This window comes from Capra hircus, chromosome 8 (assembly GCF_001704415.2).
Source record: "Capra hircus breed San Clemente chromosome 8, ASM170441v1, whole genome shotgun sequence".
NCBI lineage: Eukaryota > Metazoa > Chordata > Mammalia > Artiodactyla > Bovidae > Capra > Capra hircus.
In genome coordinates, this window is record NC_030815.1 from 110,231,700 (window position 1) to 110,258,238 (window position 26,539).

At 39.9% G+C, this 26,539-nt stretch overlaps 1 protein-coding gene across 4 annotated transcripts in view; it reads left to right on the forward strand.

Moving 5' to 3' along the window:
- Positions 1–26,539, forward strand: part of CNTRL (centriolin) — an 89,622-nt gene that overhangs the window by 21,996 nt on the left and 41,087 nt on the right. For 3 of the 4 annotated variants that reach the window (XM_018052712.1, XM_018052709.1, XM_018052708.1), the window contains exons 8-16: positions 1,614–1,670; positions 4,785–4,904; positions 7,530–7,758; positions 9,004–9,113; positions 11,129–11,323; positions 16,899–17,052; positions 18,070–18,290; positions 21,464–21,640; positions 24,900–25,034. In XM_018052712.1, the coding sequence (XP_017908201.1) occupies positions 1,614–1,670; positions 4,785–4,904; positions 7,530–7,758; positions 9,004–9,113; positions 11,129–11,323; positions 16,899–17,052; positions 18,070–18,290; positions 21,464–21,640; positions 24,900–25,034 (1,398 nt within the window). The remainder of the gene's footprint in view (positions 1–1,613; positions 1,671–4,784; positions 4,905–7,529; positions 7,759–9,003; positions 9,114–11,128; positions 11,324–16,898; positions 17,053–18,069; positions 18,291–21,463; positions 21,641–24,899; positions 25,035–26,539) is intronic. The other variant, XM_018052711.1, reaches the window with a different exon arrangement.

A 26,539-nucleotide genomic window follows, 5' to 3' on the forward strand; every position in this document is an offset into this window, starting at 1 on the left:
ATAATCGTGTGCTATCCCAAATTATGAGTTCTTACAGTTACCTAGTTTTCTCTTTGTTTGTTTATAATGTTGATGTTTGTGCTATAAATAAATGTTTTGTAAATCAACAGTTTTTGCTGTTCCTTTTCTGTAACTATTTTTGGTTAGAAGACAGACTGTGCTGTTCTTTAAGTCTTTATGTTATTTTTATCATTAACTATTTAAATCACATTGTATACAAAGTTAATATGTTTATTATAACAAATTCAGACAACACAAATGTATACAGTGGAAAATGAAGGTTTCATTCTTTCCTATCCCATTCTTTGGAGGTTAATATGTATCCATTTTGTTTTCTGTGCTTATGTAATATATATGTTAATTACACATGTAATTGAATATATATACACATATATATACCTTTGAGTGTTTTCTGATTTAAAAAGGATCTTACTGTGTATTTTTAAAATTCTGCCTCTTATTTTTAATAAAACAGTATATCATTGGACAGCTCTCCAAGGTAAAAACTACATACACATATACATGTGTGCACACGTATATGCACACACACAGAAGTTCTTTTTCTTTTCAAAGTCTGTATTGTGTTCTGTTATATGGGTTTTCTGTAATTTATTCAATCTACTGGATATTTAGGTTGCTGCCACTTTTTTGTTTTAGGAACAGAACTGTAGATAAAATCTTACTTAAAAAAAATCTTTATGCCTTATGCATTCATACTCATAATTCCTTAGCATAATCACTGTAAGTTTAAAATTTTTTTATTTTGATTAATGTTAATGCACCCCTCAAAAAGCTTATAATTGCTTCACACTTCTATAGGAATGGGTGAAGGAACCCAGTCCTTCAGTTGATATTATTTTGAACTTGTAAATAGAGTAGAAAAAAATAGAATCTCACTGCTTTAATTTCACAATGTTTTTGGTTATTGAAGTACTGAATATATATTTATTAGCTATTTTGTATTTCTTCTTTAAATTCATCTTGTTTTACTTGTTATTTTATGATTCCAAAGAACTGTTCTATGTTTAGAAAAAATAATTCTGTGTCTTATTTTAAGAACCTACATTTGAAAAACATTTTCCATTATCTTATGCAGAATGTCTGGTGGTAATATCATCTATAGTTGTAAAATATTCTAGTTTCATGAAGTAATTCCTCATGTAGTATGCAAATTAACTTCTAAATGAAACATAATAGCATTGAAGGAAAACTTTTGGTGGTCATTTAACCTGTAATGGTCCTTCTCTCCTGCCACCAGCAAATAATTAACTTTAATATTAATATTTCTCATTGTCTTTTTCAAATTATTTTAGTTATTTAACTCTTGTTCTTGTTTCCTCAGTTTTAAAGTCAGGACTGTTTACCTGCCCTGTGACTAAGTGAGGTTATGAATCTGAAAATGCTTTAAAATGAACTAAATTAAGTAATATGGTAGTAAATTTGAAACTCATAGGTAGGATGATGATAAAATGCACCCATATAAAAATGATGCAGGTGTTAATAAGCATATCTTCCTAAGGTAAGTTGTCAGTAAAGAGCAACTTACAGTGTCACAGCCTCATTCTCTAGAATTCTCCAGGTGATGCTGTCCGTCTGCTTCTTTCTCCTTTTAGCCCTTGTCTTGGCTTCTTGCAGACCATTGTCTGCCGATTCTTCATTCCTCCTTAAAGGTAGTCTGTCCAGGGCTGAATCGTACACTGGGTTTCACGGTTTGCATGGTAACTTGTGTTAATAGACTTACGTCCATTTTCAGTTTTGAAACTGGCCTGCCTTTCGAGAAATGTGCTCGTGTGTGTACATATTTTTTTTAATGAATGTGTACATAGGAGAGTGAGTGTGAATGTGGGGAAAAGAATCTGTATTATTTTTCCTACTGGTAAATATGTTAAGTTCAGTCAACTCTTGATTATCCACAACTGACGCTGTGACTGCCCTACTTTACAGGGCCTTGGACTCCCAGTTTGTTCCCATTTATTCATTTCTTCAGTGGACATTTATTGAGTGCTTACTGTATGCTAAGCGTACTGCTGTAAAAGACACAAAGCACAGAGTATTTATTGGTAAAGTTGACCCTTGAACAACATGGGGGTTAACCCATGTAAAACTTTTAGTTGATCCCCACTATCCTTAGTTTCTTGGTATCCGTGGATTCAACCAACTACTAACCATCTAGTACTACAGTAAATACTATTGGAAAATACGTGTAAGTGGACCTGCTCAGTCAAACCCACATTGTTCAAAGGTCAGACTGTATTTGTCTGCAGAGGCCAATTCATGTATTCTCCATGGTCCAGTCACATTTGTTTTTCCCCACTGCCATCAAAGAAGGCAGTGGCCACCCGCTGCAGTACTCTTGCCTGGGAAACCCTGTGGACAGAGGAGCCTAGCCGGCTACAGTTCATGGGGCCGCAAAGAGTCGCACACGACTGGGCAACCGAGCATGCACTGTCGCTGACCTTTGAGGAGCAGAGCCCAAGAGTCGTTGACACTGTGGGTTGTGAGTTGCTTTCTTGAGACTCAGGGACTTGTGAGCATTGGTGAAAACATCTGTGTGGGTAATGTGCTTGGCACCCCACAGCAGGACATGGAAGGCGGTGTAGTATAACAGAGTGTTAGATTTGAAATCAGGAGACTTGGAATTGAGCTCTGCCTATTCCACTACCAACTGTGCAGCCGGGCAACTTAACCTCTCTGTGCAGCTCTCGTCATCTCATTGGGTGGTTGTGAAGATTTAGTGAGATAGCACATGCCAGATGCCTAGCACAGAGTCTCGCATCGCGTGAGTTCTCAGTCAGGACTGCCTGTTATCCCCATTAGCCTTGCTTCCCCTCGGGTCGATAGTCAGGAGGTGACTGAAAGCTGAGTCATGCACGACTTTGGTTTCCTGGGCCTTATAAAATGCTCTGTGTCTCTTCTCTTCAGCTTGCGTTTTCGTATTAAAGAAGTCTTTCTGCATGCATGTTTTTTGTCTAGTATCTACTGTTGGATGCTGGGGGCAATGAAAAAGCAGAAATCACTTAGTGGACCTTTGAAATGAATCAAGAATTGGTTTAGTAGAAAGGGAGCTGGTACTGGTAGTTAATAAAATATTTAATTTCTACCACTAATTATTTAACATCTGGCAAGTCAGTTAACCAATCTGGGATTCAGTTTCTTCTTTAAATTTATTTATTTTAAATGAAACAAAGATGAATATTTTTAATGATAAAACGTACAATTCACAAAGAAGGTATCATAAACCATTGGACACCTTAATAGCAAACAAACAAAGATATAAAGCAAAAGTCAGAAGAAATATAAGGGAAAAGAAAAAGTACATAATCATATTGATACATTTCTCTGAGAATATTTTATCAAGTACAGAAAAAATAAGAATAGGAGCATCTTAAGTGATGTCATTAATAATTTAAATATAGATTTGTATTTAATCTATATTAATCATATTGTACACAAATATTTTAAAAAATTTTTATCTCATGCATTGTTATTAGATGTCCATAGGACATGTAGAAAAACTGGCAAAAGATAAGCATTACTAAATTTCAAAAAGTAGAATTCTTTTTTGTGTGTGATTCAGTTATACATATATGTGCGTTATTTTAAAATTTATTTTCCATATAGGTTATTACAAGGTATCGACCATAGTTCCCTGTGCTATATAGTAAACCTTTGCTGCTTGTTGCATATTGTTTTAAATTAGAAATCTAGCGTTCTAGTCATACTGTCAAACATGTGGAATCAAAATGTCATAAATTTTTTAGTTAGGCAAGAATTCATCAGTTTTCTAAAATATGTATATTATTCATATATTTATATATATGTGTGTACAAAAGCTTTTCTACTATGCTTAATAAAGTCTTAAGAACATCAAAAGAGAAAAAAGGGATGGAGAAATTGAAAAACATAAACTAAATGAAATGGGAGCCCTGAATGTGAAATAGAAGAAGTGAGACAAAATAGCTAAAAGTAAAAGGTCCTCATAGAGTCCAGTTGTTTTTAAACATGGCTGCTCATTAGAAACAAATCCGGAGCTCTGGCAAAAAACAAAAGCAATACTTGGGCACTTGTAGTTTATTTATAAATTCACAATATTAGATTAGATGATTTGTTTTAGCTCCTAAAATTTCCAGGAATAACTAAAAAGTTGTAATATGGTAGGATTATTTTATTAAAAATTTAATAACATCACATATTTGGATCTGATTGAGCTTATTTACATCCCTTATCCTCTATTACAAAAATAATGCTCTGAACACTTGAAACCAAGATGTTGTTAGCCAAGGTAAGACAGCGAGGGCAGTGCACCAGTCAGAACCAATTTCCTACTTTCATCCTTCCCACTCCTTCTAATTTCTTTGTAATTAATGTCTAATATCATGCCTATCCATGAAGCTATTGTAAATAAATTAAGTAAATTAGTACCAATTATTGGAAAAATCAGGAAGCAGATACTTGGTAGACTAGTTACTTAAAAATAATTGTTAAGAATTATTTTCACATTTGGATAAAACAAATTTAAATGATTTTTTAAAAAACTTTTCATTACATCCTAAAATAACATAATAAACTTCAAAGGTCTCTTATGTGATCTCTTATGAAATGATAATTTTGTATTTCATTTTTTATAATACTTTAGAATTAAGATAAAATGCTCTTAATGTTCCATCTGCTGTGGGATTTTTTGAAATCTAATAATCAGTTATGATTCGAACTTGCCACACCAGTCTACCTTTATACTAACTTACTGAATCTGTGTGTTGTCTCTTATCAAACTGGGCCAACAGCTACGACAGAAGACCATGGAACTGACGCGAGCATGTCAAAAACAGTACGAACTGGAGCAGGAGTTGGCTTTTTATAAAATCGATGCTAAATTTGAGCCACTGAATTATTATCCCTCAGAGGTGAGTTGTTTTAATTTTGTAGTAATCCAAATTAAAGACAGGATAGAAGGGGGCAGGGGAGGGCAGGGTAGTGGTGATGTTTAAAAATATCTTATTGTTAATCATATTCGTATTATGAGGATATCAGCAGAGTAAATGTATCTTGGTTCAATCTGTGAATGACCTAGGTCAGTGAGATAGAGCAGTGTCCATAAGAGTTTAAAAGCCCTAAAAGGATATTTGCCCACATCCGTATTTGTAACCCGGAGCAACCTTCTAATGCTCAGTTATCTCACTCAAAACTGTAGTTTGATCAGTTAGTTCAGCCTTCGGCGCTCAGCCTTCTTCACAGTCCAACTCTCACATCCATACATGACCACAGGAAAAACACCCTTGACTAGACGGACCTTAGTCGGCAAAGTAACGTCTCTGCTTTTGAATATACTATCTAGGTTGGTCATCACTTTTCTTCCGAGGAGTAAGCGTCTTTTAATTTCATGGCTGCAATCACCACCTGCAGTGATTTTGGAGCCCAAAAAAATAAAGTCTGACACTGTTTCCACTGTTTCCCCATCTATTTCCCATGAAGTGATGGGACCAGATGCCATGATCTTCGTTTTCTGAATGTTGAGCTTTAAGCCAACTTTTTCACTCTCCTCTTTCACTTTCATCAAGAGGCTCCTTAGCTCCTCTTCACTTTCTGCCATAAGGGTGGTATCATCTGCATATCTGAGGTGATTGATATTTCTCCCAGCAATCTTGATTCCAGTTTGTGTTTCTTCCAGTCCAGCGTTACTCATGATGTACTCTGCATGTAAGTTAAATAAGCAAGGTGACAATATACAGCCTTGACGTACTCCTTTTCCTATTTGGAACCAGTCTGTTGTTCCATGTCTAGTTCTAACTGTTGCTTCCTGACTTGGATACAGATTTCTCAGGAGGCAGGTTAGGTAGTCTGGTATCCCCATCTTTTTCAGAATTTTCCACAGTTTATTGTGATCCACACAGTCAAAGGCTTTGGCATAGTCAATAAAGCAAAAATAGATGTTTTTCTGGAATTCTCTTGCTTTTTCCATGATCCAGCAGATGTTGGCAATTTGATCTCTGGTTCCTCTGCCTTTTCTAAATCCAGCTTGAACATGTGGAAGTTCACAGTTCCCATATTGCTGAAGCCTGGCTTGGAGAATTTTGAGCATTACTTTACTAGCATGTGAGATGAGTGCAATTGTGTGGTAGTTTGAGCATTCTTTGGCATTGCCTTTCTTTGGAATTGGAATGAAAACTGACCTTTTCCAGTCCTGTGGCCACTGCTGAGTTTTCCCAATTTGCTGGCATATTGAGTGCAGCACTTTCACAGCATCATCTTTCAGGATTTGAAATAGCTCAAGTGGAATTCCAGCACCTCCACTAGCTTTGTTCGTAGTGATGCTTTCTAAGGCCCACTTGACTTCACATTCCAGGATGTCTGGCTCTAGTTGAGTGATCACACCATCGTGATTATCCAGGTCATGAAGATCTATTTTGTAGAGTTCTTCCGTGTATTCTTGCCACCTCTTCTTAATATCTTCTGCTTCTGTTAGGTCCATACCATTTCTGTCCTTTATCGAGCCCATCTTTGCATGAAGTGTTCCCTTGGTATCTCTAATTTTCTTGGAGAGATCTCTAGTCGTTCCCATTCTGTTCTTTTCTTCTGTTTCTTTGCATTGATCGCTGAAGAAGTCTTTCTTATCTCTCCTTGCTATTCTTTGGAACTCTGCATTCAGAGGCTTATATCTTTCCTTTTCTCCTTTGCTTTTCACCTCTCTTCTTTTCACAGCTATTTGTAAGGCCTCCCCAGACAGCCATCTTGCTTTTTTGCATTTCTTTTCCGTGGGGTTGGTCTTGATCCCTGTCTCCTGTACAGTGTGTCACAAACCTCAGCCCATAGTTCAGCAGGCGCTCTGTCTGTCAGATCTAGGCCCTTAAGTCTATTTCTGACTTCCACTGTAGAATCATAAGGGATTTGATTTAGGTCATACCTGAATGGTCTAGTGGTTTCAGCTTCCTTAAATCCGAACTTCCAGGAAAAGTGCACTGCCTGCTTCAGTGTCCATGGCATAGTCGTATGCCTGTGTTGTTTGTTCAGGAATCACTGGGTTCACTATTCATCAGTCATTTATACAAATACCATAAATGTCACTGTAATGGAAAGCCGTTTGACTTCCAAGATCCAGTGATGCCAATCAATATCATATATCATTTAGTAAAAATTAAGTAATTAAAATTTATTAGACTGAGATTTTACTTATATGCCAGCCAAGAAACCGCAATACAGGAGTCGGCTTTGAGAGTTCTGACTTGAGAGATTGAGCAGTCCTTACAAAGCACATATCTGTAGGTACTTCCATAATCAATCAATCCAGCTCACTCTTCAGGGGTAGGAAGAGGAATCTTTTTGAGACCATTTTTTTGTTCTAGTTCCTTTTTAGTATTAAGAATAAGATACAAGAATTCTGTATATAATTATATATATATTTTAACTTCTATATATGTAAGATTAGTATTTAGGCAATTCTGTGCTATATTCTTCACTAATTAAACAAAAACCGTCACTTGACTGCATAGCAGTTACTCAGTAAGCATAAGCTCTGTTTATTTTGTTTTCAGTATGTTGACGTTGATAAAGCCCCAGATGAAAGCCCTTATATTGGCAAGTCCAGATACAAGAGAAATATGTTCGCCACAGAGAGTTACATTGCAGATAAGGCCCAGCCAGTCGAGATCAAGAGGATGGAGCCAGAGGAAGGGGAGCAACTTAGAAACGAGCATGTGAACTTGAAAGCCCGTATGCCACTGGACACGGAGCTGGAAGACAGAGAGAACAAAATAAGCACAGGTTAAAACAAGTTACTTTGAATTCTTTAAATATGTAAAAAGACTGAATATATATGCTGACTTTTTAAATTCTTCTAGTTAAACATGCTAAAGGTATTTATTATGATGGTGTTTACATGAGAAGTTTAAAACAAAAATAGTGATTCATTGAGCAGGTTATTTTTTAATCGTTCCTGTTACGAGGGAGAATTAAAATCTGACCATAATTTGGCAACATGTCCAGGGGCTCCAAGAAGGCTTAAATCTGGTTGTCGTGACAACAGATTCTTCTCACCATTGGACCTGCACATTCAAAGGCACGTTTAGTAATTGAAGCAAGTACAGTTATTGATACCTATACATGCTGCTAAAACCTGAAGCAGTGCTTTGGGTAAGCGGGATTAGTGTGTTCTTCTTAGGCTTGGGTCCAGGGCTGACTTCTGACTCTTCCTGACCTGTCCCACACTCCACCTCCTCAGTTGCCTCCCAAATCATGTAATTCAAGGAATCTTACCACTTCCTGGCAAGTCATAAAGAGAAAGAAATCATCCCAAGGGGACACTTGGAGACCGTCCATATGGTAGAGTTTGAATGCACTTACCCACTTAGCTCTATGCATATGAAGGAATTAGAAAGCAGTCTTGAGTTCATGCGTCTATCTCACTGGTAACCATGGCCCATTGTGGGGATCTCAGTCAGTGAGATTAGTGGTCCATCTTCCCATTTAGCTGGTTGGCAGCTAAATGGAAGAACTCAGAAGGCCAGTAGAGGTTGACCCGGAGACAGGAAAAACGAGGCTGGCTGCCATGTCTGCGTACACTATCCTCAAGGCTCTGGAAGGGAAAGGCAAACTGCATCAGACACCTGTGCTGGCCAGCTTCACGGGGCTCACGGTTCCATAGGAGATGGGGAAGGAGGGAGGGAGAGAGGAATTAGAAACTCGAGGCAGAAAAGCATTTGTAAGTACATATTTTCAAGTAAAATCCTTAGTCTCTCAAAAGTTCCTTAATCTGGGGACTATCAAGTAAAGCCCCTTTTATGTTAAGAATTCTACAAGTAAATGGATCAATTATAGCTCTATGTCATATCATGAAACTATTCTATAGATTAATAGAGAGGAAAACCTTCATAAGCAATTACTTTTTTATGCATGTGATGTATAATTACAGAATTTCATTGGGGAAGTTATTGCTAAGAAAAGGGAAGAAATTTGAGAATTAAATGTTTTTCTTGTGTGTGTGTGTGTGCATGGTTTTTAAATTTGCAGCGCAAGCTCGACTGTCAGAACTGCATGATGAAATAGAAAAGGCAGAGCAGCAAATTTTAAGAGCCACTGAAGAATTTAAACAACTGGAAGAAGCTGTACAGCTTAAAAAAGTAGGTGAACATAAAGCTGTATTGCTGAGAGGAGACGCCGAGAGTGAAGCGTGCTTCCCGCTTCACGACTGTGTAAAGACCGTCTTCAAACAGTCTTCACATCAGTGCTGCCTATTTAATTGTGGAATAACAAATTTCAGAGTCAGACGTGGTTCTAGCATTTTCCAATTTCATTTCCTACCATTCAGGATGACATCCTATTAGCATTTTCTAGATTGTACAGGTATACGTTACTTTTATGTAAAAAAGATACATTCCATCTACTCTATTATGAAAGTGTCTAATTTATCAAGGGAAGCAGCTTCCTAATATCTTTCTTAATTTAATTAAACAGTCCCCACCATTAAGATCTTACCTGGGACCTAGATTAAGAGCCAGAAGACATCTCTGTAATAACATTATTAAACACAGGCAGCAAAAATATAAATGATATAAAATGTAGTATGTAAAAAGACGATGTCATGAAGAAGTAAACAGCTCAAAACCTGTGACGTAGCTGAATAGGAAGAAAGTTCAAAAAAGGAAATATTCAGACATTTTAGTTTTTAAGTATGCAGAAGGTTTTGATTATTTGCAACTTCTAAAAATCAATATTTCAAAATTATGATGGTAACTGTATTCACACCATAGTAAGTAGAAAAGAACATGAAGTCGAAGTTATATGTTCTTTTAAAAAGATACCCTGTGTGTTACTTTCAGATTGTTTAGTAACCAGAAACTGATTCGGGTTTGTGTGGCAGTTGCTGACTGGGCTGCGCCCTGAGTAATGAGCAGCTGTGTTCCTCCCTCAGGGACAGGAAGTAGGCAACAGATAGTAAAAATAAGTGTAGCAGAAATGTGTAGATAAACAGCATAGGTTGTAGGGAGGGAAAAAACGAAAATTAGGAGAAACGACAGAAAGGATGCCGAGTGTGGCGGCCCACAGAGGCCTCGCTGAGGAGGCGACAGCCAGGCTGAGCGCGTGGCAGGGAGCCAGCGAGGCCTTCAGGCAGAGGCGACAGAGTGTGCAGAAGGCTTCAGACTGAAGAGCCCTCTGCAGAGTGAGGGAGAGTGTGTGGGAGATGAGGCTCAAGCGCATGCCAGGCATCATAGACCCTTTTAAGGGGTATGAATTTATCCTGAACGGAATAGGAAACCTTTGCAGGACTTTAGGTGGTAGAGTGGCTGGTCTTATTTGTATCTTTGTAAGGTCGCTCCCCTGCTTGATGAGATGAAGTGGGTTGAGAGAGATGGAAGAAATGGAGATGAGTACACTGGTTTGGAGGCTGTTGTCTAGTGCCGGCGAGGTATGATAATGGCTTGGACCACAAAGGTGGTGGTAGTCATGGAGAGAAAGGAGACTAGGTAGAAATCTGGAAGGAGAAACGGCGGGAGTCAAAGAAGGATTGAAAGTGGGAGACGAGGCGGACAGAGCTGTCAAGAGGAGTTTACAAGAATTTATGGTTTGTAAGAATAATTAAATAAGAATGTTTTAAAACAGCACTGGGCAAAGCTTTATATAGATAAATTGATAGAAGTAAATAATGTACAAAATACTTAAGTAAATAGATCCTTATGAAATATACTTAGGAAAAAGCTATTTTAAGTGAGTTATTTAAATATTTTTAAAATATTAATATTTTTAAATATAATAAAGCCTTATCATAAAGGCTTTTAATTACACTGTCAGTTTTATATTCTAATACAAGGGTAAGTGCTAAAGTCAACCACCGTTAAGGCTATGGTTATTATTATTAATAATCTATGTTATTTGTACTAGAATGAAAAGTTTCATTACTGCCTGCATTTATTTTCTCATAAGCTCTTGTAAGATAAACATTTTTACGTGTAATAAAGATAAAAGTGTAAGCTATGAATGGATTGCCGAGATAACTCTTACATTTTACTTTTACTAAGAAAATCTGATAGAGCATGCAATTATACTTTTTTAAAATTGTGCTAGTTGTTTTCTATGAATTTGAAAATCAGTGTTTCTGTCCTTTGCTAATTGTGTATTGGGGTGTGGGGGGAATCAGATTTCAGAAGCAGAGAAAGACTTTCTTCTCAAGCAGCTGAGTAGCAGGATACAACTTTTAAATAAATTACGCCAGGAAGCTCTTGATCTAGAAATGCAGATGGAAAAGCAAAGAGGAGAAATTGCTGAAAAGCAGGAGGAGATCAAGGACCTCCAAAGAGTTATTGATACTCTGGATTCCAAAGACCCAAAACACGTAAGTAAATGAAGAGAGCTTTGGCTTGGTCTGTGGGGGTGAGAATATCATTCCTTCTGTTAATACATATTATGTCTCATCATTTTTAGCCTCAGAGTCCTTTCTGAAAATCTCTTACTTTGATGCACAAATGTGAGCGACGTGTTTGTGTATGTGTGTGTATGTGTAACATGTCTGTATATACATATTGTTTGTTATTTTTATTTAGTCACTAAGTCATATCTGACTGTTGCGTGACCAAGCTGTGACCTCCCAGGCTCCTCTGGGATTTCCCAGGCAAGAATACTGGAATGGGTTGCCATTTTCTTCTCCAGGGAATCTTCCCAATGCAGAGATCGAACCTGATCTCCTGCACTGCAGGCGGATATTTTACCACTGAGCCACTGGGAAGCCCACATGAAAAATTAGAGATTTTAAATAATATATAATATGGCCAGCAAATTTGGAAAACTCAGCAGTGGCCACAGGACTGGAAAAGGTCAGTTTTGATTCCAGTTCCAAAGAAAGGCAATGCAAAAGAATGCTCAAACTACCGCACAATTGCACTCATCTCACATGCTAGTAAAGTAATGCTCAAAATTCTCCAAGCCAGGCTTCAGCAATACGTGAACCGTGAACTCCCTGATATTCAAGCTGGTTTTAGAAAAGGCAGAGGAACCAGAGATCAAATTGCCAACATGGATCCTCTGGATCATGGAAAAAGCAAGAAAGTTCCAGAAAAACATCTATTTCTGCTCTATTGACTATGCCACAGCCTTTGACTGTGTGGATCACATCAACTGTGGAAAATTCTGAAAGAGATGGGAATACCAGACCACCTAACCTGCCTCTTGAGAAATCTGTATGCAGGTCAGGAAGCAACAGTTAGAACTGGACACGGAACAACAGACTGGTTCCAAATAGGAAAAGGAGGACGTCAAGGCTGTATATTGTCACCTTGCTTATTTAACTTCTATGCAGAGTACATCATGAGAAACGTTGGACTGGAAGCAACACAGGCTGGAATCAAGATTGCCTGGAGAAATATCAATCACCTCAGATATGCAGATGACACCACCCTTATGGCAGAAAGCGAAGAGGAACTAAAAAGCCTCTTGATGAAAGTGAAAGAGGAGAGTGAAAAAGTTGGCTTAAAGCTCAACATTCAGAAAACGAAGATCATGGCATCTGGTTCCATCACTTCATGGGAAATGGATGGGGAAACAGTGGAAACAGTGTCAGACTTTATTTTTGGGGGCTCCAAAATCACTGCAGATGATGACTGCAGCCATGAAATTAAAAGACGCTTACTCCTTGGAAGAAAAATGATGACCAACCTAGATAGTATATTCAAAAGCAGAGACATTACTTTGCCGACTAAGGTCTGTCTAGTCAAGACTATGGTTTTTCCTGTGGTCATGTATGGATGTGAGAGTTGGACTGTGAAGAAGGCTGAGCGCCGAAGAATTGATGCTTTTGAACTGTGGTGTTGGAGAAGACTCTTGAGAGTCCCTTGGACTGCAAGGAGATCCAACCAGTCCATTCTGAAAGAGATCAGCCCTGGGATTTCTTTGGAAGTAATGATGCTAAAGCTGAAACTCCAGTACTTTGGCCACCTCATGCGAAGAGTTGACTCATTGGAAAAGACTCTGATGCTGGGAGGGATTGGGGGCAGGAGGAGAAGGGGACGACCCAGGATGAGATGGCTGGATGGCATCACGGACTCGATGGACTTGAGTCTGAGTAACCTCCGGGAGTTGGTGATGGACAAGGAGGCCTGGCGTGCTGCGATTCATGGGGTCACAAAGAGTAGGACACGACTGAGCGACTGAACTGAACTGAACTGAACTGATGGCCTATAATATCTTCCCTTATCACATTTATTTGCTCAAAAGTCGACCACCCTGTGTAAGGCCCCTAAGGACAGGAACTGTATCCCCAGGGGTCAATACTACGTTTAGGATGATTGCATTAAGGAAAATAGTCAAGAACAGGCCTATAGCTACTACCCAGACAAAGCTCCTTTCCTCCCTGTTTGAGTTCTGTGATCTATGAGTGTAATTGCACCCTAGATTGTCTGTGCTTTCAACAAACAACTGTGATAGTCTTGGCATACAGGGAGTCTATACACACTGGCTGTCTGTAAAGTATTACATATAGAAAGAGGTTAAATGAAAAGTAGGAAAGGCATGCAAGTTTTGAAGCTTGTCAAAATCAGTGTATCAGTGGAGATGAAGCATGCAGGCCAGATTTTAAGACTCCTGAAGTTCAGTTCTAGGGCTGTAGCTTTAGTCTCAGTACCAGAGGAGGTGTCTCTGTTTAGTTCATTTACCCAGAAGGAGCATCTTTTTTCTGGTTTGCACAAAGTTACCTTATTGGCTAGTGTCTGGCCCCCATTTTATTGCTGCAAAATGTGAACAGTTTAGCAAGAGGGAAAGAAGCATGGCATTGTGCATATTTTTCTGCAGATGTAGACTAACCTTTATTATCAGATGAAGTATTTTTCTGAATTGCAAATAGAATTTAAAAGTAAAAGCTTGGCAGATCAGAAAGCGGTAAAGATATGATGAGAAACGTATTAAGGGACAGTGATGTGTCTTGCATTGCGCTTGGCTTTAGGATATACTGTGAGGAACTTTATTTTATTACAGCATCCAAATGAGATCGGTGACTTTTTACCTTGCATAAGATTAAAAAAAAAAAAAAGAAGGGGGGGACTTCCCTAGTTCCCAGTGGTTTAAAAAACAATCTGCCTGCTAATGCAGGCGATGTGGGTTCCATCCCTGGGTCAGAAGATCCCCTAGAGAAGGAAATGGCAACCCACTCCAGTATTCTTGCCTGGAAATTTCCATGGACAGAGGAGTCTGGCGGGCTACATACAGTCCATTGGGTCACAAAAGAATCAGACTCAACTTAGTGACTGAACAACAACAAATAAGATAAAAGTGAGATCAGCCCTGGGATTTCTTTGGAAGGAATGATGCTGAAGCTGAAACTCCAGTACTTTGGCCACTTCATGAGAAGAGTTGACTCATTGGAAGACTTTGATGCTGGGAGGGATTGGGGGCAGGAGGAGAAGGGGACGACAGAGGATGAAATGGCTGGATGGCATCACTGACTCGATGGACGTGAGTCTGGGTGAACTCTGGGAGTTGGTGATGGACAGGGAGGCCTGGCGTGTTGCAGTTCATGGGGTCGCAAAGAGTGGGACACGACTGAGCAACTGAACTGAACTGAAATGATTTCCCAAGTCTCCCTTTTAGTAAGAGGCAGAGCCCATGCTTACGCTACTAGATGACTTTCTCCTCACAAAGGAGTTACAAATCTAAAGAGATTAATTACTTTTAAAATTAGCTCAGTGCCGAGCCTAATCAAGTCTTCAACAAACGCAAGCATTTAACTAGTTTTCAAAAGCAAAAGATACTATGTAAAAATCAAATCCCTTTAGTTAGAGAAAACGGTTCACAGCTAGAAGCAGAAATATCAGAGGAACAAGGAACAAATGTAATAAGGGGGGATTTGTATCCCTGTTCACTATCTAGCTATGCCCTCTGGAAGCAAAAGGTAACAGTACCCCTAGAGGCAATCAGCCTGTAGTAATCTGTTGCAGACGTTTTCGTGATTGGCCTGGGGGAGCTTCCTGTGTTGTGATTTAAAGCGTGGAGGGTGGGGCCTGCTTGCAGAGGCTGCTTGCGATTGGATGAGCTGGGTTGCCGCTCAGCCTCCGCCAGGAATGTGGTTTGAAGTGCTGGGAGGTTAGAGGCTCGGAGGCGCTTACAAAAATGTGGCTGTCAGAGAGGGAAGTGCACATGAGTTTCAAGGCAACATTAGAAAGCGTTCCGCCCACAGCTCCTCTGTTCTCAACGGCTCAGTTTTAACAGGACACATTCTAAGTTAAGGTATGACCATTTTCTCTCTCTCGCTCGCTGTACGAGGACTTAGAAAGGAGGAGGAGTCAGAGATGTAAGTTCCTGTTTTTACAATACCTCTATTGTGAGCTCCACGGTAGGGAAAATCGCTGAATATACTTTTGCTCCCATGTGTTTAATGCAGATCATTGACGTATTGAACTAATTTTTTGTCCTGCATGTAGAGATTTCAGTAGAAGTTTTAATGGTGAATTTTTAAGATTTATTGATACAAATATGAGGGCAGAAGATTTTAAAAATTCACTCTGAGCCACAAAAATCCTAAATTTACTTAGAATTTAAGCTTTTATCTTTAGTTACCTTTTGAGAAAGATTTCAAATGGGTATTTTGGGAGAGTAGGAGGAGTTTTGAAAATCCCATTGAGTCAAGCTGGCTCTCATCTGTTCTTCAGAAATGAAGAGACTTTCTTTCTTGTCTTTGGAGGCAACAGCATGCAAAGCTGAGGACTGTTCTTTTATAGTGAAATTATAGTCTTAGACTTGAGAAGAATGGAGTTGGTTACTCAGATGGATATAGCTCTTTCTCCTGATCACTTTCTCTTGATTTATTTTTGTCATGTTCCTCTGATCCTGTGGGGGCAAGCTAGAGCTCTGAGAGTGTGTGTGGGAGGACACAGGTTCTCTGGGGAATCATTTTGTCTCCATATGAACAGTCGCCTAAGGAGACCTGGGCAAGTCATTTGGTGGACCTGAGATTACATCCTCATGCGTGAAAGAAAGAGGTAGACTAGAGCATTGGTTCTCAGGTGTTTATCCCAGCACACCTGAGAAATGCAGTCCAGTCCTTTCAGTTAACAGCAGCTCCCTAAAGCAATGACTGTCAAGGTAGATGTGGGTGTGTGAAAGCTTTTTTTCTACCAGGAATATATGTAGTGGTTGGAGGAGAAAGGCGTGCCTCCATAGGGCCCTCCGTCTTGAGGATCACTGGCCTAAATGGTCTTTGAGGTCTCTCTCAACTCCCAGTTTATAGAACTTAAAAGCAAAATGTTTCTTTGTATAAAGAATTGAAAATAAAATTGAATTCTAAGGAAGAGTTTGTTTCATGTCTCTATCTCCCCCAAAATATTATAAAAACATTACTTTGCTGACAAAGATCCATCTAGTCAAAGCTATGGTTTTTCCTGTAGTCATGTACGGGTGTAAGAGTTGGACCATAAAGAATGCTGAGTGCCAAAGAATTGATGCTTTTGAACTATGGAGTTGGAGAAGACTCTTGAGAGTCCCTTCAACTTCAAGGAGATCAAACCAGTCAATCCTAAAGGAAACCAGTCCTGAATATTCATTGGAAGGGCTGATGCTGAAGCTGAAGCTCCAATACTTTGGCCACCTGATGTGAAGAGCTGATTCGTTGGAAAATACCTTGATGCTGGGAAAGAGTAAAGACAGGAGGAGAAGGGGACGACAGAGGATGAGATGGTTGGATGGCATCACTGACTTGATGGACATGAGGCTGAGCAAGCCCCCGGGGTGGGTGATGGACAGGGAGGCCTGGCGTGCTGCAGTCCACGGGGTCGCAGAGAAAGCAGCTCATGTGAAAACAACACAGTGTCTGACACAGAACAGGTGCAGATCGTTGCATTTCCTTTCCATTCTTCCTTAGAGATGTTATAAGGATCATTGTTTTTATAAACATTAAAAGAATTTGGATCATTTTTTTTTCAATTTAGTGCCATATGAAGGCTCAGAAAAGGGGTAAAGAACAACAATTTGACATTATGAACAAGCAGTACAAACAACTTGAAAGCCGTTTGGACGAGATACTTTCTAGAATTGCTAAAGAAACTGAAGAGATTAAGGACCTTGAACAACAGCTTACTGAAGGTGAGAATTCTAAGCAGGATTTGAGGTATATCAGTTTCAGTGTTAGTAAAAGACAAATGACAGGTGTTAATCCAAATATTAGCTGAATATGCTTCAGCTGTTATTGCTAGTATTTGATAGGGAAATATTTACAGAGTTCTCAAAAATGTTTAATAAAGTTAAACATTTTTATTTTGGTTTTCTTGGGTTGATGTCCTAATGAGTCAGGTCACTGTGGCAGGAAGTGCATACGTGATCATGATAAACACTGGTACGTGATTGTCTTCTTCTAAGGCATAAAATCCTTGTCACTTATCCCTGCTATCAAGCACTCAGTGTCTGGTTATAAGGAGAGTGCAGAAAAGAATTTTAGAATCTATTTTTGGAATGCAAATTTAAATCGTGGCATTGCCGAAATAGTGGAAGAGGAAGATACTAGACTGTAGTGATAAGAACCTTGGCTTGGTGTAAAAAGATCCCAGGCCTCGTTTTGCTGTTATCAGCTGTATGACCTGGGACAAGTTATTTTTGTCGTGATCATTTAGTTTTAGAGAGGTTTAAATGAGATAGTGTTCATAAAGTGCCTGGACATAGTAGGCAGTCACCGAGGATGTGATTGGTGGTTGTTTTTTTAAGTCTTCAGGTTATAGGTTAATGCTGCTAATCTTGGATTTGACTTGGTTTTGTTTCGTGTGTCCAGTAGTAAGAGCTCAGTTTTGTTGCACATTCTTCATTATTTTATTTGGAAATTACTACTTGAAACTTTTTACAGCATGAATTAAAGCATTTCATAAGCAATGCCAATGATTATACTATTTTTATTGTATACATGCTTGATACTCCCGTACCATGGATAATAGGGGGGAAGCTATTATTGTATCTTAAATATGAAAAATAAGATAGTAGGAAATCATTATTAGAATCGAATTTCATTCTTAGCTGGTAACAAATAGCTAAGGAGTCTAAATGCAGTAATAATGTATCCTGAAAGCATCTTCTTGTATAGATCATCACCTCCCCTTTCTCTGTCTTGCTTAGGCCAGATAGCAGCAAATGAAGCCCTGAAGAAGGACTTAGAAGGCGTCATCAGTGGGCTGCAAGAGTACCTGGGGACTGTGAAGGGCCAGGCCGCTCAGGCCCAGAGCGAGTGCAGAAGGCTGCAGGATGAGAAAGAGGTGTTGCTGCAAAGGTTGACCGAGGTCGAGCAGGAAAGGGACCAACTGGAAATAGTTGCCTTAGATGCAGAAAACATGAGGAAGGTATGATTTGTCTCTTCTTGTCTGCTCTCCTTAGCCTCAGAGGTCGATGGTGCCCAAATGAAGTTAAGGACGTTGGCGACGCTGCGGTTGGAAGTGGCAGAAGCGGCAGTGGCTGTCCTGTGTTTTGGGCTTTTTTCCCCTTTGTGATGTGCTGGGAATGATTTTTTTTACTTTACTAAGAAACGGAAGATTATTTTAGCAGAATTTCTATCCCTGAAAAGTACTGTGCTCAAATAGCTTGAAAGAATAAGAAAGTGTAGCTATTATAATAGGAGAAGGCAATGGCAACCCACTCCAGTACTCTTGTCTGGAAAATCCCATGGATGGAGGAGCCTGGTGGGCTGCAGTTCACGGGGTCGCACAGAGTCGGACACAACTGAAGCGACTTAGCAGCAGCTATTATAATTACTATATTAGATGTTCATATTTTATTATTTGTGCAGCAAAATTAAGTACAACATAATTTTTCTTATTCTTGTTGTTATTACTTCATGATGTTAATGTTATTTTACAGATAACAAGATGGGCACAGCATCGTAAATTAAACCCTTCCATGCTTGATTTGTTGACATTCATTCAGAGATTTCACTTGCTTTGTTTTAGTTGTTTGGCAAACTTTATACTGCAAGAGAATCCAGATTCCCAAACCTCATCCCCAGTAGGGCTGTCTTTGGAAATTTGAATTAATGTGTCTTAATGTTATGAAATTTATCAGGCATATAAGAATATCAAAAATATTTAGCACCATGTGCTAACAACTCAGCTTAAAAAATGAAACAGACATACTTGAAGCCCTCTGTGTACTGCCTCCTAGAAGTAGCAAAACCCTGGGTACGGCTATTATTTCCCTGTATATCTCTTCTTTTATTTTATGTGTGTCCATCTATACAAATATGTAGTATTGTTTTGCCTCATTTTAGGATTTATATAAAAAGCACATAGTGTATTCTTTGGCCACTTCCTTTCTTCCTCATGTTTATACTTTTGAGAATTGTGCATATTGACACATTTAGCTCTACTTTATTTATTTTGATGTTTGGAGCATCCCATTGTCTGTGTGTACCGCAGAATTTACTGCTTATTCATCCTCTTCTTGGGGGATATTGAGATGGTTTCTAGTCTTTCGCTATTATGATACTGAGAGTGACATTCTTACATACATCCAGAGCATGGGGACTGTGCTTACAGGGGACTGGGGGTCAAGGTATGTGCGCCTCCTCCAGTTCACTAGACGTCATTGAATGGCTGTCCATATTCATCACTAGACGTCACCGAATGGCCGTCCATGTTCGCTCTGTGAGTTTCTGCTCCACCCGCAGCGCGAAGGCTGCCATCACACCACGTTTGCCATCTGACTTTCGTTCTATAAAAGCCTCAATTTTGAAATGATTTCAAGCACACAGGAGAGCTGCAAGAATTACTCACTGTAATTTCCATTCAGAGTCACCGAGTAATACTTTACCACGTTTGCTTTATCTCATATTTAATTTTACATGATTTTATGTATATTTTTATATTAATTTTTTTCCTAATCATGTTAGAATTAGTTGTAGGCAATCATGCTCTTTAGCTTTGAAATACTTCAGCATGTCTTTCCTAAGAACAAGGACATTTTCTAACGAAAGCACAGAATAAGGACCAAATTCAGGAAATATAATATTTTGCCAGACTTAATGTTTCCCAATCTGCTAGGTTTGAAATGATCTTTGTGTTTTTTTAACTTTTACAGGAAAGTTGAAAGAAGAGTTCACTGAGCTTCTGTGTGCTCTCCTAAATTAAACAAATAGTTTACCATATATATATATATATTTTGCTGGGTCATTTGAAAGTTGCAGGTGTTAAGACATCATCCCTTTAGTCCACATCTCTTTAAACAAGGCTGTTTTCTTCCATCACTATGATCCCCTTATTGCACCTAGAAAACCAACAGCAGGTCCTTCCTACTGCTTACTCTCTGAGCCGTTTTCCCGTTTATGCCAGGGGTGAGTTGTAGAGCTGTGTGTGTCTGTGTAGAACCCGCCAGTAGTTCTGTATGGTGTCCCACCTTCTAGGTGTGTCTGATTGTCTCCTCATGGTTGGTTTAACTTGTTCCTCGATGCTCTGTGCAAAGTAATGTCTTGTTTTAACTACACTTGCCCCTAATTACTGGAGAAGTTAAGTACTTTTCATCTGTTTATTTGCCGTTCAGTTTTTCTCTCCAGTGAATTCCCTCTTCATGTTCTTTGCCCACTTTTTTCTGTTGGATTGCCTATCTTTTTCTTAAGGATTTGTAGAAGCTCTTTATATATTCTGGATATTAATTCCTTGCTGGTTTTATGGAGAATCTGCATCCTGGACCAGCAGCCCAGATGATTCAGATGCCAGCTGCTCTGTTATCACCCACTGAGGAACTCTTCTGTAGAAGTCCTCATCACAGGATGCTCCTTTGTGATCCAGAACAGTTTGGTCTAATTCTTCAAGATCCCAAATAAATAGATGAAAATTATAATGTTTAATCATTAAAAAAAATGGACTAAAATGGATCAGAACTGTGGCATACTAATCAATATGTACTATACTTGTCAACATTCATTTAAGTTTCTCTAGCATCCTTAATATTAGAGAGTGCTGGTCCCATTTTGTTCTTCTGGTAAGTGAACATACTATGGTTTAATAGAAAGTCTCGGCTTTGGAGTCAGAAATCTCAGTTCACATTCTGACTCATCGTTTTTTTAGCTGCACAGCCCGGTGCTGTTTACCTCGATGTTCATTCTCCGTTTCCTCATCTGTAAATCTGGGATAATACCTTGCTTTACATAGTTACTATGCGGGTATAGTGAAATAACGAATGTAAAAATATTTATTCCAGTGTCTGAAGGAAAATAGGCCTTAAATTTTATCCTCTTTTTTTTTCTTTTATGAATACGTAAGACTCGTTTAAAGGATCACAGCTGGTTACTCTGAAAAACACGTTGTAGCTTGCTGATTTTTCTGATAACAGTCAGGGTTTTGTTTTCCAGCCTAGATTCACACAGCCTGCAGCCTCATCATATCGCTAGTGAATGCTGTCTGTGCCTGGGCAGCAGTGGCTGGCCAGCATTTGGCTTAAGTGCTCGGGTTACTTATAATGACTTACAGATGCTTAAGCAGCACAATGAGGGTTCTGTACTTAAACATACACTGAATCCTTGCAGGAGCTTGCGGAGCTAGAAAGTGCCCTGCAAGAGCAGCATGAGGTGAATGCGTCCCTGCAGCAGACCCATGGAGACCTCAGTGCCTACGAGGCTGAGTTAGAGGCGCAGCTCAGGATGAGGGAGGCCGAAGCCAGCCAGCTCAAAGAAGAGCTGGGAAAACTAGCAAGGCTCAGCCAGGTGAGTAAGAGCATGAAGCCATGTAGAAACCAAGTAGCCTGGGCCTTAACATAACAGCTTTCCTTTCATTTGCGCTAATATTAAACCCTTTTTAAGTCCATGTGGACTGATGGGCCTCCCCAGTGGCTCAGTGGTAAAGTACCCACCCACAATGCAGGAGACGCAGGCTCGATCAAGCCCTGGGTTGGGAAGATCCCTGGAGGTGGAAGTGGCAGCCCACTCCAGTGTTCTTGCCTGAGAAGTCCTATAGGCAAGAGGGCCCTGGCAGGCTACAGTCCATGGGGTCTCAGAAGAGTCAAACACAGCTCAGCAACTAAACAACAGTGTGACGCGGTGAGAAGAGCATGTGTTTGGAGACAGACAGCCTGAGCGCAAGTATGGCCCCTGTGTGAACGTGGGCAAGTCACCTCATGGCTCTGAGCTTCTGGCAGATACTTACCTCTTCTGTCATGAGAGCTATGGTGAGGTTAAGTGAGACAGTGGACAGGAAGCACTAACAGTCGGTAATCACTAAATTCTAGTTTTTCTTTCTCAAACCAGCTTCAAGAGACCTCTTTCAAGTTGATGGTAAATTTTACCGTGCTACTTTCTGTTTTGTTTGGGTGAAACATCCACAAGTTTAAATTATACCTTGAAAATTAGATAAATATTTATTCACCCAATAAATACTTATTGATTGGCCATTAAAGACCAGGTGCCGTGGGTGCTGTAGAGAGCAGCACAGCCATGGTCACTGTCCTTGTGAAGCTGACAGTCTGGTGGGTGAAACAGGTGTTAGAGGGAGAAAGGGGTAGGGCCCTGTGCTCGGGGAGCTGTGGTCAGGGAAAACTGCCCATGGTGATGATGTTTCAGCCGAGACTTGGAAGATGACTAGGGTTTGGCTGTGCAGGGGGAGCAGGGGCGAGATGAGCAGGGGTAAGGGATGTGCTCTAGGCAGAGAGGCAAGGAGAGAGAGCATGATGCATTAGAGACGCTGAAAGTGTGCCTCCAATATGCCAGGGATGAGGAGAGGAGTCGGGATGAGAGTGAGGAGTAAGGGCAGAGAGGCAGTGACCAGTTATAGTATAGTCTTGATCTCGTTAAAATACAATTTTGTTTAGCTGTTAGACAAATGGGTTGCATTTTCTACCAGGAAGCCCACTCAGACCTTCCACTGTATCTGCTGAAACTCTGGGTTCAGGACTCTGATTTTCCTTTAACTTGTGCTCAAAGCATTTTATCCTGCATGTGAAATCAGAATCTGTTTAGATTGTCCGTCTCTCCTGCTAGACTCAGAGCACAGTGAATGCCCAGATTGCAGGTGCCTGTTCCAGTACCTGCACCTGAGGAGGGTTAATAGCTTCTCACTGGGTGAAAGTTAAGTAAGGTAAGATAGTTTGAAACAGACACAGGAAAAGATGCTCAACATTGCTAATTATTAGAAAAATGAAATCAAAACTACAGTGAGGTACCACCTCACACTAGTCAGAATGCCCATCATCTACAAACAGTAGATGCTGGAGAGGGCCTGGGGAAAAGGGGGCCTCCTGCACTCTTGGGGGGAGTGTAAGTTGGTACAGCCGCTATGGAGAACAGTATGGAGGACTCTTAAAAAACTGAAAACAGTTACTGCATGATCCCGCAGTCCACTCCTGGATCTATATCTGGACAAGAGGAAAGCTGTTTGAGGAGGCACGCACATGCCAGCGTTCACAGCAGCGCTGCTTATTGGTGCAGTGACCAGGACTTTGGGAGCCACTTGAATGTCTGTAAATAGATGAATGGGCAAAGAAGATGCAGCGTGTGTGATGTTACTTAGCCCAAAAGGGGATGAAATACCATTTGCAGTCAAGTGGAGAGGCCGAGAGGTGACCATACCAAGTGAAGTAAATCAGAGGAAGACAGTTAGCACAGATCACTTACATGTGGAATCAAAAAAAATGGTACAGGTGAACTTATTTACAAAATAGAAATGGACTCATAGTCGTAGAAGACAGATTCATGGCTACCAAAGGGGAAAGGGAAGAGGACAGATAAATTGGGAATTTGGTATTAATATATACACGCTACTATATTTAAAATAGGCAAACAAGGACCCCCTGTAGCACAGGGGATTGTATGTAGTATCTCACGATAACCTATAATGGAAAAGAGTCTGAAAAAGAATAGGTGTATATTTGTACACTGAAACATCATAAATCAGTTACATGTCAATTAAGAATAAGGTAGTTAATTAAAAATGGAAGTAGTTTGAATCCCAGGAATTCATGTAAAATTGCTTTCATATGATTAGAAAAGGAAATAAAAATAGGTTGGCTTATTATAGTAATTGTGTTACTTTCCATTCGTTTACTTATTAGATACTAAATGACCATTTACTGATTGACAGCATTATATTTCTTAAGAGTACCAAGTTTTATAAAACTGTAGTTGACCTGATCAGAGTGTGGGAAAGAGATTGGGAAGAAAAACAATTAAAATAGCAGTAAATATTAATATAGTTTGTAACTAATAGTAAATACAATTTCTAGATGATATCTCCTTTGAAATAAAATCTGAGTGTTTAAGCAGCCCTTACTAGCTTAAACTCTAATGTACTGCCCTTGTCCTTTTTTAATTTTTCTTATAAGTCTTGACAAAAATAGGCCTTTTCTCAAATTCATGTGGCATTTAAAAGGGCATTCCCTTCCTTGGCATCAAGACTACCAGCACTGGTCTTCCAGCCGCACGTGGAGAGCGTGGGTGTGACGGACCTTCTCTCTCGGCTGTACAGGCCTCTGATTGGCACCTTTTAGTTATTGAAGTCACTTGTGATGCATGTTAAATGCAGGTTCCTGGGCCGTGTCCTAGAAACTCTGGCCCATCAAGTCTGAGATGGAGACCAGGCCTCTACGTGTTTAACAAGCGTGCCCAGTGATTTTGGTGCAGGTGGTTGAGACCACAGTGTCAGAAATATGGGTCTAAGGGAAGGGAGAGCAGTAGTTGTTGGCTCCCTCACAGAGCTTTTAAAGGTTGGTATCTGGGCTCCCTCCTGGAGATTCTGATGCTTACCTGTCCTTATGTGTTAATAGTTGATGGAGGCCTGTGAAAACCCTACCTTGAGCCTTTTAATTTGGAGGTACAAACATAAAACTGAATTATAAAACCAAAGCTCCCAAGGGATTGCATGTGTATGTAAGTTTATGCATATGTGCTAAGTCCCTTCAGTTTATTTATGCCTTATAAGATCATAAATTATTGCTATTTTACTTTTTTGTATCATTGCTTCCTATGGCAATAGCTAGAACAGTCAACTCTACAAACAGAACTTGAGAAAGAAAAACAAGCCCTCAAGAATGCCCTGGGAAAAGCCCAGCTCTCGGAAGAAAAAGAACAAGAAAACAGTGAGCTCCGCACCCAGCTTAAACAGCTGCAGGTAGGGACTTGCTGGCTCCAGATGCATTCTTACTTGGGACGCCCGAAGATGCTGCCATCCATTAGTCAGACACTCTGCAACCTGCTCTGACATGCAGTAAGCTATTTGCAAAAAGGAATTTGAGCTAGGATAGCACCACCGCTTCTGTTCCTCGTGAGCCCAGCGTTCTGAGATTATTACTGTGCGTGTCCTTTGTGTTGTTATGATGGTGCTGAGAGATGCAGGCTGTGTTGATCCTAAACCGAGAACACTGTAAGCTGATGGATGGCAGCAGTGCCTTGCATTCCCCCTGATAACACCATTGTCACCAGCCTGGGCTAAAGTACGCAGCTGGACACATTCTTCCTCCACTGAAATATTGTAATTATCCAGGAATATAACTAGAACTTCTTAATTGTAAAGCTTTCACAGTCTCCTTCTCAGAAGTGATGTCATTTTACATTTGTGAGAGTTTTCTTGGGCAAATTAATTTTACAGCTATTTTCACAATAACCTGCCCCATAAACTGCAGGAGAAGCAGGTGGACAGGATTTTCCAGGTAATTAAATGTTCTCAAAGAGGACAGGTGCCTGAAAAAATGAGTACCTGGACCAGCACACAGGCTTCCAGGTCTGTGGGGTTGGGGGCCTCACAGCTGAGGCGCCAGCTGTTCCCCTTCACCAGAGACCAAGGGGCAGAGTTGTGCTTATCTGTGAGGAGGGCTCCAGTAATTCATGTAGGGGGGTTGTGACAAATAAGACTATATAAGCTCACCTGGATTCTCTCTCTTTTCTCCCAATGCATAGAATATTTTTTTCTCAAAGTTTAAGTAGATCTAGTTACCTGGAATCTTGTTTTTACTGCTATCATTTCAGCTTCTGAAGTGAATATCATAAAAAATATACATGCTTTCTATTCTTGTGTGAGTTCTGTGTTTGTTAGGTATTCATTGTGTTATTTTTTATTTTTGCTATGGGAATTTGCAAATCATTACAAAATCAAAGAGGAAATACCCTTAGCCCTTTGCTCACTCAGCTCAACCGGTTGCAACATTCTGCTATTCTTGTTTTAGTGAGTCCACTTTTTTTTTTTTTTTGGCTGGGATACTTTAAAGAAAATATCATACCTCTTTATTTCAACACTAAGTACTTCAGTATATATCTCTTAAAGAAAAGGATTTCAGGAGCCTTCTCTCCAAAGGAGAAACTGAGATCAGCTTTCCAGAATGCTGGTCCATGCTATGAGATTCTTTTAGTAGGAACTGGGTCGTTTGGTTGCTTGGCCTTCTAAACTGATACGGAGCTCAAGTTAAACTCACTCTGCATTTATCTTTGTCAGAAATCGTTTAGTTGCCGTGAGCCAAAACCTACTAATGCTAGCTCAAGGAAAGAGACAGGCAGCTTGCTAGGGACCAGAGCTCCTTTGTCAGCCTCCCATCCAGGCGGCTCTCATTCCTCCTGCTCTGTCTCCCTGGACCCAGCATGGACTCCAGGCCTGTGCCAGTGTAACTTTACAGGACTCGCTCT